This window comes from Hippocampus zosterae, chromosome 21 (genome assembly GCF_025434085.1).
Source record: "Hippocampus zosterae strain Florida chromosome 21, ASM2543408v3, whole genome shotgun sequence".
Classification (NCBI taxonomy): Eukaryota; Metazoa; Chordata; class Actinopteri; order Syngnathiformes; family Syngnathidae; genus Hippocampus; species Hippocampus zosterae.
In genome coordinates, this window is record NC_067471.1 from 5551911 (window position 1) to 5565448 (window position 13538).

The 13538-nt window shown below is 49.8% G+C and overlaps 1 protein-coding gene across 2 annotated transcripts in view; it reads left to right on the forward strand.

The window, feature by feature from the left end:
- Nucleotides 1-13538, forward strand: part of grm8a (glutamate receptor, metabotropic 8a) — a 95554-nt gene that overhangs the window by 38967 nt on the left and 43049 nt on the right. For both annotated transcript variants that reach the window (XM_052056115.1, XM_052056116.1), the window contains exon 3: nucleotides 7124-7340. In XM_052056115.1, coding sequence (XP_051912075.1) covers nucleotides 7124-7340 — 217 coding nt within the window. The remainder of the gene's footprint in view (nucleotides 1-7123; nucleotides 7341-13538) is intronic.

The following is a 13538-nucleotide window of genomic DNA, read 5'->3' on the forward strand; positions in this document are numbered from 1 at the left end:
GCGACACGCTGCGACAGCGCGTAAACGTGTGTCAGCAAACCGAATCTATTTTAAAGACACGTTTTAAAGCGTTCCCGAGTGCCTGTCACTCTACCTCTGTCATGAAACGAAAGACGATGGCATAACATCACACGCAGGGAAAAAAAAAGCCCTTGCTATTGCTAGCCAGTGCTAGCATGTCTGCTGTAAAGCCGAAACATAAAGCGAGAAAGGATTCCACCTTGTGATTTTCCACGGCAACCAAACAATGTCATTTCATCGAACAAAACTCCACTAGCTTAATGCTAACACAAGATGCTCAACACTGTCGACAAGCTGCTAAAATTAGCATTGTTGTCACGCTAATGCTACACTTTGAAACAGCTGCTACTTTAACAGACGTGAAGCAGCAACACATACGTATTGTTTTGTGTTTTTTGTTATTGTAAAGTGTCCTTGGGTGTCTTGAAAGGCGCTTATAAATAAAATTTATTATTATTATTATTATACAAACGCTCCTCGCGCGTCTATCCTTAGCCTACTGGCATCGTATGTCCTATTTGAACATACTCAGAAAACAAGAAAAGAAAAATTCAACAAAGAGAAAATTTGGGGGATGACCGAGAAGCTACACATACTTTGATTGAAATTGATTTGATCATATTGTGACAGGGATTTGAAAACGACTTTGGAATTTATGCTATTAAGCTAACGAGGGTTGTCAGTAGTCGGTACACTGCGTGCAGTAGACGTTCTCGGCCTTCTTTAATATTCTGCGGCAAAAATACGATTAAACAATTGCTTAAATCTGTGATCTGCGGATCAGTGTCCGACCAAAATGTGATTTTTTTTGAGGGGGGTTCTTTAAAAAAAAAAAAAAAACAAGGAATCCAATATATTGGTTGATCGACAAAATGTTTTCATTGTCTTGTGTACAGAACTGCACGTCACCGCGTCTCACCTGCAAGTCTGCTTCCATAGGCCGACTTTCATTGTCGGCTCCTTCCGGCGATCACCCGCTCGTTTGATACGGCGCGCCTTGAAGGTCGACAGCTATCAAGACGTTAGCGAGAATGGTTAGCAGCGCGACGGGAGGGGAGCACGAAAAATACGTGTTTTCACATCTTTTAAGTTGAAAGCGCGGCGAAAAATGTGTGACAGGGGAAGGAGGATTGTTCGGAAGATGCGAATGGAGGAAAGAAGGTGAGAATGGGTGTGAATGGCAGTGGGCGGGGGGGGGGATGTCAAGGGAGCGAACAAGACTGTTAGCATGTTGAGTGGAGACGCAGAAATGAGTGAATATCAAAATTGGGTTTAAGAAAAAAAAATTTGAGAAACCCAAACGACATCTCGAGCACGAATACTTCCTTGCCGCGTTTAACATATCGCATTAGTTTATCTCTCTATAAATACGCGCGGCGGCTGGCGAGAGGCTTTGAGGACAGGACGGCACAGGACACCCGCGGGGATGTGAGGACAGAGGTGTAAATAAGCCAGGCGAGGAATAAAAGCAGGAAGAGCGATGGCGGGGGGGAGCAAGGGAGTCGGAGATGAAAAGAGGGCGGAGGATGTAGCGGCGGCGGCGGCGTGACGAGGTCACGTTTGATGGACAGGACGTTTTTAGCGGCGAGCAAATATTTCCCGCGGAATATCAGATGACTTTTTAATTCGCAGTATGAGCTACAGCGGCGGATAAATTAGCACAAAGGGATTGTCTCGGGGAAAAGGTTGTCTGGTATAAAAAAAACAAAAGCAAAAAAAAAAAAAAAACAGCTGGCTACAGGTTAGCTCAGAACGACGCCGCAATCATAATTGCCAAAAGTGTCATTTTGTGTTTTGTGAGGGAAAATGTCAGCGGTTATTAATTAAAACACTCGTCGGGAGCCGCGCAAATGAGTTGGCCTTCGCGAAACACGTGACTCCTTTTCTTTTACCCGGGGGGTTGTGGGGGGGCAGAGAGCGATGAGGACGGGTTGGTAAAAGCCGCCGCCACCGCTTTTAGCTCGATGATCTTGGCGGAGGTGAGAAAACCAAAGCGCGGCGGGATTGCGGAAATGCGAAACATGAAAGGGAGAAGTGTGAACTGAAGCCAAAGCAATTTGAGCGACTGAAAAGGATGGGGAAGGAGAACCTGAGCCGGGGGCGGGGGGGGGGGGGGGGCAAATTAGGCCGGAAAAAGCTGGAGACGTGAAACAAAACCACGGGATGCTAACAAAAATGCTCAAAGTCATCACGATGTATTGGAATTGCCCCAAATAAATTCGGCATCCAATCAGAAACCAAATAGCTGTCATTGGGTCGGGGGGGTGGGGGGGGTGAAAAGGTGGTGTAAATTCAGAAAGGGACGCTGTTAGCAACTTAGCCTGTACGTCTCGCATGTTTTCTAGCCTCAACGGGTTCGAAATTGTGTTAGCGTTAAGCTAGTCGCTCACTTTTTTAAAAAATTGTGTTAGCGTTAAGCTAGTCGCTCACTTTTTTAAAAAATTGTGTTAGCGTTAAGCTAGTCACTCACTTTTTTAAAAAATTGTGTTAGCGTTAAGCTAGTCGCTCACTTTTTAAAAAAATTGTGTTAGCGTTAAGCTAGTCGCTCACTTTTTTAAAAAATTGTGTTAGCGTTAAGCTAGTCGCTCACTTTTTTAAAAACAATTCCATCTCCCACACTGTGCCCCCCCCCCCCCCCCACCCCATTACAGGAGCATGGTCTTGAACTTCCCCCCACCTCTATGCCATCCTTATATTTTGAAAATTGGCCCGCCATATGTTTACCCGTCAGGCTTCCAGTTCCGTTTCCCGTCCGTTAGCCGTTTTTTAGGCCGGATTTGAACCGCTCTGGATTCATGACTGGCAGTGACAATTCATTCAATTCCATTCGGTCTCCAGGTGGGCTTTGACTTCCATAAATGGAATTAGTTGGTTATTTTTCAGCGCTCTATATTGCTTCATGCACAACGAGGTTTGTAAGCCACCCGAGCGGGGTTTTATCTGCTGTCTGGGAAGCAATAAACGCTTTGCTCGCTCTGGCGCCGCAGGTTGGGATGCAAAACCGAGACGGGCTTTCGTCCGCGATAAACAGAACTCGGATGGTTAAAAAAAAATAAAATAAAAAAATGTCGCTTGTCAACGTGTGACTCAAATAGTGCGCAAAGAGGTTGTTCGATCAGGAGGCGTATTGGGCAACGAAATTGCATTCCTCCCCTAAAAATAAAATGATGGCGCTTCCCCGGAGAGCATGCGGCGCCGATAACGAGGCGGTTTTGCGACAAGCCTTGACGGCGCCGTCCCCCGGCGGCTCGGGAGAAGCGGCCATGTTGCCAGTGTTGCTCTCTTTAATGAAGCCGAGCCACTGTTGAGAAACTTAATAGAACGGGTAGGGGGGTTGGTGGGTGGGTGGGGGCTGGGCGGACACTTGCGTCCACCGTTAAAGGCACCGCAAGTTGTGCGATGGCGTGGGCCAAGCACGACGATGAGCTGTCCTTCGTTTCCACTTCGCGTGACCTTTTTTCCCCAGGCGCAGATTCATCACCTCGGCCGTAAATTGTTTCCAGATAAGTGCGGCCTTTAATAAGCTTCCTCTTGAAATTCAAATTGACCCAGACACCGATGAGTTGCTCGACGGAACGCTTAAAACCGTCCTTATTCCTCCTTCTTTGTCCTCGTTTTTGTTACTCGAGTTGATTTTCCCGAGCCGCTTGATCCTCACTAGGGTCGCGGGGGGTCCCGGACACAAGCGGCTGAAATGAGTTTTCTCCGCAGGGTGTCCGGGCTCTCCCTTAGAGATAAGGTGAGAAGCTCAGTCATCCGGGAGGGGCTCAGAGTCCAGCCGCTTCTCCTCCACATCGAGAGGAGCCAGATGAGGTGGCTTGGGCATCTGATTCGGATGCCTCCTGAGCGCCTCCCCGGTCATGTCCCACCGGGAGGAGACCCCGAGGAAGACCCAGGACACGCTGGAGAGACTATGTCACCCAGCTTGCCTGGGAACGACTCGGGATCCCCCGGGGAGAGCTTGAAGAAGTAGCTAGGGAGAGGGAAGTCTGGGCTTCCCTGCTAAAGCTCTTGCCCCCGCGACCCGGCCCCGGATAAGCGGTAGATGATGGATGGATGGATGGATATTCCCGTTCCCATCTTTGACTGCTTGGCCTCCATTTCGGCATTCACAATAATGATCTTTGCCTCGTTCCATCCCATATATCTTTCTCATTGTTTTTTTTTTGGGGGGGGGGTTCCCTTTGTCTGTGTGCTTCCTCAAGACTTTGCCCCCCTTCATTCTCAAATTGTCTTTTTGGCTCCTATTAAAAGTTTCCCTCTTGTTTTGTTTTCCGCCCCCGCCCCCTCACACCCCCTCTCCATCCCACATCTTTGCCTGTCAATGTAAAAAGGGGAATATTTTTTTTTTACTCTTATTATTTTTTTTTATGCCGCACAGTGATGTGTGGAGTGCAATCGCGGGGCACGAGCGAGCGGAATGAAAAGAAACGCCAATGTTGTTTAGCGGCAAATAAAAGCAACGAACAGGCGTGAGGAAGTGCAAAGTCAATGCCGTTGCGCGCCCGAGCTGCGAATCGATACGTTCTACAGTCGCGTGATTTAATTTGACCTCTCTTTGGATTGAAACCTGCAGCTGTAAACAACAATATTGTTTGCCGCGTAAAGAGCTTTTGAAATATCGGGTGGTTGCGCCCCGTAAATACGGAGCGGTGGGAATGACTTTTGTATGTGTGTGTGTGTGTGTGTGTGTGTGTGTGTGTGTTTGTGTGTGGTATTGATCAGTATTGGCCAGTCCATTGTCTTGATTTAGCTGCAAATTTACTGCAGCAGCAGTCGTGGCTTTAAAAGTTTGGAACCGTTTCTATTCAACGGGATTCGTACGGGGCGGCCCGGTAGCCCAGTGGTTAGCACGTCGGCTTCTCAGTGCAGAGGTACCGGGTTCGATTCCAGCTCTGGACCTCTCTGTGTGGAGTTTGCATGTTCTCCCCAGGCCTGCGTGGGTTTTCTCCGGGTGCTCCGGTTTCCTCCCACATTCCAAAAACATGCATAGCAGGCTGATTGGCCGCTCTAAATTGTCCCTAGGTGTGAGTGTGGGCGTGGTTGGTTGTTCGCCTCTGTGTGCCCCGCGATTGGCTGGCAACTGAATCAGGGTGTCCCCCGCCTACTGCCCGAAGATGGCTGGGATAGGCTCCAGCATCCCCCGCGACCCTAGTGAGGATTAAGCGGTTCGGAAAATGGATGGATGGATGGGATTCGTACGGACAGTGAAACTCCTCTACAATGAAATCATGTTTGCTGTTTTCACAACAGGGGGTTTTTCACTGTAGCAAATTTGATCTCAGATGTAAACACTCAGGGTGTTTTTTTCGTTGTATGGGGGGGCAGGAAAGTGGAAATGGTGTTAATGCATGATGATTTTTTTTTCACACTAGGGGTATTTTCGCCCATGTTTCGTTGGAGAGGAATTTCACTGTAGTTGGATGGAGATTCATTTTACACGAATGCAATCCAAAAGCGTGTGGCGAAAAATTCCAGCCAGGACTCGTCGAGTGAGACACATCAGAATTCATTGCCACCCCCCACCGCCTCCCCCGCCACCCTGCAGTGCTCCGTGGCAGTCTCCTCTTCCCAATTAGACCCTGAACCCGACTTGGCCTGTCCGTTGGCCCAGTCACATTCCCGGCAATTAAAAGCAACAGCAAGTCAGCTTTCCTCCTCCTCGGAACTCATGCCAATTATTAAAAAAAAAAAAAAAATTATGGGAAAGGCGGATGCTTCAAAATTCGATTTGAAACTAAAGAATGTGATTTTTGCTCTCCTCAACAAAACCAGCGCGTCAATCATGTGAGTCCTAATGTGTATTTAATGTAAAGTGAGGACGTGCATGTATGCAATTAGCTAGCGGACCGAGGCGATCAATCACACTCGCGCGACGGCTCCACGATTGCAACGCACGCACGTCGGCACGCCCGCCGTGAGCGCCGTGGCATTTTATTGTCACACAGATAAAGGTTGGCTTTCGTAAGGTCACACCGCTTCCTCGTGCGAGTCGATCGTTGCCTTTTTAAAAGAGCAAATTTGCGATCGGAAATTTCCAAACACACACTCACACACACACTGATTTTGCCGGGCCTGAATACGAGGCATTTCGAAAGGTCGCTTTCGTCTGAAGGGTCGCCGACAAGAGTGCAGTTGGCTGATATTTCTCCGTGTGGCGCAATATTCATTTCTTGCCGGCTAACGCCCAACAACTCTTTGGAGGCTAAAGCTAGCTTCCATCCCGCGCCGCGTTCTGGCACTGTCGGTGCTACGTTTTGGAAATTACCTACTAACGGAAAACCGCTGCGGTCGGCTGCGTGAGGCCGAGGTTCTTTTGACCTCCGCGAAAAATTCCAACTAAATTCTTTGAATCGCCGGCACGGGGAGTTAGCCGCCGTTTGCCGCCACGACTCTGCGCCGGGAAATCCAACGCTGGCCTATTTTTGTTGTTGTTTTTTTTGTCAAATCTAAAACACTGCAAAAAAAAAAAAAAAAATCAAAGCAGAGCGTTTGCCCGGGTCACTCGGACGCGTTTCCGCCACGCCTGTATTTTTCCCCCTTTGAAATGGATATGCGTCTATTTGCACAGAGTGCGCGAGGACGAGCGAAACAGACGAGATGCTCATTAGCGCACTCGAGCGCACCTGCGTTGTTTTACCACATTGTATTTTTTTTTTTCGGAGGTTATTTGCCATCTGCGCCCTCTGACGAAATTTGCATACTCTACCCAACGAACGACACGAGTACAACTGTCGTCTGTTTTTGTTCACGGCGGCTGTAACACGGCCTGGAAGCGCTGCGTGCACGCAGCACACAATTTGGTTTTTGGCGGGTTCTTCCTTGGCACGCACGACGTCCCTGATCATGGCGGCCCAAGCGTGGCAATCCTGTGCCAGGTCAATCGATAGCCTCAGCCAGTCCTGGTTCCACCGTCGCAGACCCACCATATGGGGGGCCCGGAAAGGTACGCGAGGTCTTCATTCATCGTGGCGGTCCAGGTTTTGACTTGTCCGCCACGCCGCTTGCGCCAGGCTGGCAAATGAGCAGGAAGAGGAACATCCCCTAATCAGCTCGCCCACCTGCAACGGATTGAGCTGACCTCGTTTCTCTCTCTTTCCAGATCCCGCAGATCAGCTACGCGTCCACGGCCCCCGAGTTGAGCGACAACACCCGCTACGACTTCTTCTCCCGCGTGGTGCCGCCGGACTCCTACCAGGCGCAGGCCATGATGGACATCGTGACGGCCATGGAGTGGAACTACGTGTCCACGCTGGCCTCGGAGGGCAACTACGGCGAGAGCGGCGTGGAGGCGTTTGTCCAGATCTCCCGAGAAACCGGTAGGGAACCGCAATTGTCCCGTCGGGGAGATGTTTTTTGCGTTCCGGGTCAAAGTCGATCTGCTCGACACATATTTGCTGTGGAACTTTTGAAGGGTTGTCCCCCCCCCCAAAAAGATGCGGTCGAAATGCCGTTTGAAGTTGTCGATTTTCAACCAAAACTCTTCAACGCACCACTTGGAGCTTTAAGAATCACAGAAGAGACATTTTTGATGATTAAAGTTTAAAGTCCCTGTTAAGTGAAAAGAAATGTGAACTCATTCACTCCCAAAGACGTTTTTAAACGTCTTTTCAGACTTGGTCCAGAATTGGCTTGTACTGAATGAGTTAATAAGCCTACCAAATTTTGATGAACAACCCCCGCAAAAAACCCTCAAAAAACAAAAAAAAGCTTCAAAATCGTGAAGTCACTCAAACCACGTGACTGACAATCAAATTCCTCGATGACGACCGAGAAAAAAATAAATCGACGCCCCACTTATCTTTCCATCTTTGTTTTGCCGACACATGAAATTTGATCCGCTTCAAAACCTCTGGACTAGATCCCCTTATGATGCTCTCAAAAGCAGCGACGCCAGCCTCCTTTGACTTCCTTGGCACTCACTCGCGGCGGACGACGTGGCGCTCTAATGCAACCGCGTAAAAGAGGGCTCTTTTCGCAGCTTTGATCAGAAGCGGATATTTCGCCGACTGCGTATTTGTTTGTGGCGGCGTGTCTCAGAGATGAGTAAAAAAAATTTTAAAAACGACGGGAAAAGCCCCCCGATGTGCGGTCGGTTGTATTCTTTCGTGAGCTGCAATGTCTCTCTTTTCATCTCGGAGCCGCGTAACCGGAAATCGACGCGGATGTCAACAAATGCGATCCAGGCTACTTTCATCGGTATCAAAGCGCCCCCCCCCCCTCCATTCCCCTCCTCCCCGCCTTCCCCATGTCGGTGTGTTCAGCTGTGTCATATTTGATCACGCCGCTATTTAAAAGCAGCTTAGCGGCGCCTGAGTACGACGAAGTGTGCCGTGTTAAGAGTCAATTCGCCATCAACGCCCGCATTAAGCGAACGAGTGGCGCGAGAGGAAAGAGAGCCGGCAAATTACCGGAGAGTAAATGGGAGCGACACCTGAAATGGCCGGGCTGTTTTTTTTTTTTTTTTTTTTTCGTTGTTGCGGTTTTTTTGGGGGGGTTTTGTGCGACCGCGCCGCTAGGGGCCTCGCGTCAGCTCCTGAAAGTGATATTGACGGATCAGAAACGGGGCCCGGACTTCCTTGTCTTATTGGAGAGCATCACTTTGGGCAAATATTTGCTGACTGATGGGTCTAAAGACGTGAAGGCTGTCTTCTACCCCCCTACCCCCCCCCCCCGCTCCCTCCCCCTGAGTGTTTGTGCACGACAGCCGTGTGTGTGTGGGTATCCGAGCGTCCATTTGCGAGCTCCTCTCTCGTTCGTGTGCATGTTTGGAGCCCGGCTCGCCTCGGGGCTGCGAGCCGCGGCAGTCAGCACATCGATGTTTACCGCGTGTCACATCAGCGCGTGGCTGTGGGTGGGTGTGTGTTGAAGGAGTCAGCAGATAGTGTGCTCTCCTAGGGGGGGGGGGGGGGGGGGGGGGTGCGCGCTCGGGCGCGACGTGCTGTGACAGCAGTCAGTCACTTGTGTATAACCCCCCCCCCCCCCCCACACCGCCCAGGTGAACACAGTTGAGAAAATGTCAAGAGTGGCTCGGGGATCAGATCCAGGTTCAAACATTTAGCGCAGGGGTGTCAAACTCATACGGCCTTCGGCAGATGTCAAGTGGGCCGGACCATGAAAATGATACCGTACTCTGCCGAAAAATATCCAAAATGTCACGTTTTTCTTTTGTTTTGTGCAGCGCAAAAATATTAGGAAATCCATGAACATACCGTTGATCAAACATTTAGCGAAACGCCTTGAATGTCCTTTGACAAATTTTACTTTGATCGTTTATGCATTGCAACCGCTCCCACTTATTGTACAAAGGCACAAAACTAATTGCCAGCAAAAAATATCGGCATGCAGATGAAACGGGATTCCTAAAGAAAGGAAATTTGGAACCATTTACACGTGTGCAAATAAAATCGAAATGTAATGCCTGCCTGCACTTGACAAACTCAAGAGAAAACAGTCTTCCCCCTAGCGGATAATCCGTGAATTGCATTTTATTCAAATGATTCATTCCGTGTCTTTTATTTCTTTTCACATTTAAATTGTCCTGCGGGCCTGATCAAGCCTCCTCGAGGGCCAGTTCCGGCCCGTGGGCCGTATTTTTGACACCACTGATTCAGCTGCTGCCTCCGTGACCCGTTTTGGATTTTTGTGGGGGCGGGAGGAGGGACAGGGGTCTTGTAGTATCCCATTACGATGTTGCTCGCCGGCGTGGAAATAATCGTTGGATCAATCGCAAACCGTTGTTTTTGCCGAATATAATTTTTGACCCGGGTGACTCCGATGTTCTTGACCTACTTGGGAGTGCAAAATTCTTTTTGGTGCAGCTTTTCAAAAGAGCAACTGTAGTATTGACGCTCGGCATCCCTGGACTTGTGAAAAACAAACACGCTACACGCTAGCGCGTGCGTGTTTTGAAAAAAAAAGGTACTCGTCTTTTTTTCCCGCCGCGGGAATTTCCCGGTGATTATGCCCTCCGAAGCTCCGCGCATCCTAATGGCGAGCATCCATTTTAATTGGCGCGCCGTTGTTTACTCTCCCGCGTGAGCGCGTTTGCATGCTAATGTCGGCAGCGCGCCGCGGACGAATGGGACGTTCCGCCGTTTGTCGCCGATGCGGTCGTCGTCGGCGGCGATCAGCAGGAGGCGCGCGGCGGAAGCGGCGTTTCGAGCGGGATCTGTCCTACTTTTGCGCGCCCGTGCTCGGCTTCCCCCCCAGAGGAGCCGCCGAGAAAAAGTTTGCCACAGCTAATTTTTCAGGCCGCGCGAGAGTCAGCAAAAATTTTTTGCGTGTATAAAAAAAAAAATACAACCAAAAAAAATGACTGCTGTAGGCGCGAGACTAAAAATAGCTTTGGACTTGATGTTGGAGCATCCCGTATTTTTGTGTTGGTGCACGTCTGTTGCCCGTTGTTGTTGTTGTTGCGCGTAGAATTAGCGCTGTCGGCGCTTCCTCCTCCATATGCTAACTTGGATTTTGCGCGAGTCGGACCGGATGAAGGAGCGCTCGAATCCAAAATGCACGTCCTTATAAATTTGATCCGATGACGCACAGGTGGGGCGGGGGGGGGCATTTTTCAGTTTTCCGGAGGAGTGAAGAGTATCTGGATGAGGATGAAACTTGTGACGATCGAGGCGTATCGCGGGCGTGATTGATTTGGCGATTGACAAACGCGCCGGCCCTGGTCGGCGCTCTCTGGCCACACTCGGAATTTAAGCTTCTCGGGGCAATCTTTACGACATCGGAGCCAACCTGCTGTCACCATCCGTAGATTAGATGCTTGTGCCTTGCTTTCCTCACCCCCCCCACCCCCCCGCGATAAAAAACTCCATGTGAGACTCTGAGAAAACGCACCATTATTTCTTCCGAGGCGCTTGTCCATCGAAGACGCCATCGGCGGCGCTTTTGCGTCCCGTTCCGACGGGCGGTTGCGTCGCTCTCCCGACATCGTGTCGCGTTGCACTTCAAAGTGGTGATATTTCACCCCCCCCCCCCTCCCCCGTCGTCTGTGATATGCGGTCGGATTGCATGAACGGAACAGGAGGGCTTTATCTCCGGCCGGCGAGTTCAAATCCGCGGTCGAGCGCAGCTTTTCCGCCGTGTTGCCGACAGATTTTATTGCTCACCGAAAGACGGAGGTGTGGAGGGGGGGGGGGGCTCTAATAGCTTTGAAGCGGCCCCCTCTTTTTCCTGTGGAAATTGATGTATGCGCACCGCCGTACCTTGGCTACGCAGCGTCAAGTAGACGGAACGCTAAAATGTGCTTCGAATAACGGAAACGCTTTTAAAGCAAGCCGCGGAACGATTCTCGCCTAAATCATGCGTGACCCACATAGACCAACTTTTTGGGCCCCGAAGAAACCTCGCACTTGTGGCTCTGGCGAAGGCCAACTGTCATCGGCGAGACCCCCCCAACCCCCCCCCCCCCCCAAAAAAAAAAACAAGAACGTAATGAATCATTTATTCATTTCATTCGCTCTCGGGGCTCCGAACTCATCTGCCAAACTTGCAAGAGCTTCTCCTCTTTTGGCTTTTTGGGCCGCAGACCCCCCCACCCCCCCACTCTCTGTCACAATTAATTATTATTTTTTTTCTTCAAGGGAGTGAGATGAAGCAAATCTTTGACTCGAGAGGCAGTTTTTGATTCATGTCGCGCGGATAATACAGACATTTCAGATCAAGAAGTGTCTTGTAATTGAAAAATCCCGAGGACAAGGTCGTCGGTACTTCAGGGGGATGTCTTCTCACCCTCGCCCCCCCCCCCTCCAGCCCCCCCAACCGCACACTGCGACTAATGGGCCGATCGGAGATGTCACCTTACCCTCAAGGTCTGTGAAAGCGTGCGTCTGGCCCGGCCTGTCTGTAAATATCTTTTGAACTGGGTGCTGGGAAAACACACCTGCGCACCACCTGCCAAAATTCAGGTCAGAGCACCTTTTGTCTGTTGACCAATCGTGTTGTTTCTTTTGCAAAAAAAAAAAAAATCGAGCCCAAAAATACCGATTTGCTCCCTATGGTCTTTAATTACCGTATTGTAAGGCGCTTTGGAGTATAAGGCGCACCTCCAATTAAAAAATGGCCACGTTAGAAATGTTTTCAGATGTACGACGCACCGCGTTTTAAGGCGCGTAGAATAAAAGCTACAATAGCGGCTGCGTTTGCGTTATGCATCCACTAGATGGAGCTACGCTAAGAGAAATACAATACAATACAATACGATACAGCTTGATTTATTTCAGGCTTTCACAACAGCCGCGGCTCTAACAAAGCGCTTACCGGAACGTTTAAAATATGACGTCCAAGAAATCGGAATATTGATTGAATATTGATTAGGTGCGTCGTATTAGATTGACTTTTGCGATAACGGAATGCGTTAAGCCGTGCCTTATCATGCGCAAAATACGGTCAGTTTTTTTTCGAACTGGGAAAATGTTGCTGGCGACGGAACAGATTTAGCTAGCTTGCCAACCTCGGATCTGAAATACGTTTGATTCTGTACATTTCGGCGCCTTGATCACGAGTGCTTTGACGAAATTCATCCCGCCACACGTTTCATTCTCGAGGATGTGCAAATGCTCTCGGACGCAACGTTGTCCCCGAGGGTCACTTTAGCTACCCATCGCTTCATGTCCTTCATTAGCGTCATTAGAAAACGTTCGCCTTTCCGTCGGCTGCGCATGCTGAGTCACGCGCTACGGACACGCTTACGGGGGGGGTTTGAGCGAGTGGGTGTTTGTTGCTAGCGTCAACTCAACCGCGCGTAACTAATTAAGGAGGCCTTGGTATTCATCTCAAGGTGAATCCGTCTTTGGAATGCTCGTACAAAAGAAGGCCCACGCACTTTGCTCACGCTCGGCTCATCCTTGACACTTCTCTTCTTTCAAAAGGCGCATTTTTATTCTATTTTTTTTCCTCTCATCTGCGGCGAACGAGTCCGAAGTAGCCTTCGGCCTGTCGAAACGGCCCCTCGTGCGATTCATTGGGAACCAAACCGTGATCCGGAGGTCATTAACACGGACGATTCTATTCGAATGGAGGTGATGCCGGCCTTCTGGTCGCTCTCTCCCAGCTGGATGACACCGACAATATCCATTAGGAGCTAACGGACCCTCTGTGGATGGCATTGCCCGTCTCCGCAGGACATTAAAAGACGGTCGTTATTAGCTCGGCGCTTCTGCGAATTTCATCCCATCTCGCCCAAACGGCCGATTTCAATCAGCTTGCTCGGATATGATGACCGAGCAGAATTCCCCTCTGAGTCACTGAGTTGATTTTGTTCTCGGCGAAGTGATCATTGGTTAGCCGTGGGCGAAGCGGTTTCCTTTGCTAGCCAGAAGAAAAATAAAATTCTTGTTCCCATATTTTCACGAGCGTACGACGCACCGGTTGATCTTTCTGTATTTTAGCACATACGTAACACGCGCTGCATGGTTGGAGGCAGGCATTGTGAAACGTGCGCTAGCTTAAACGATACGGTAGCATTCGCGCTAGCGGGCTAGCGCGTATGGTCTTAAAAAGGCAGC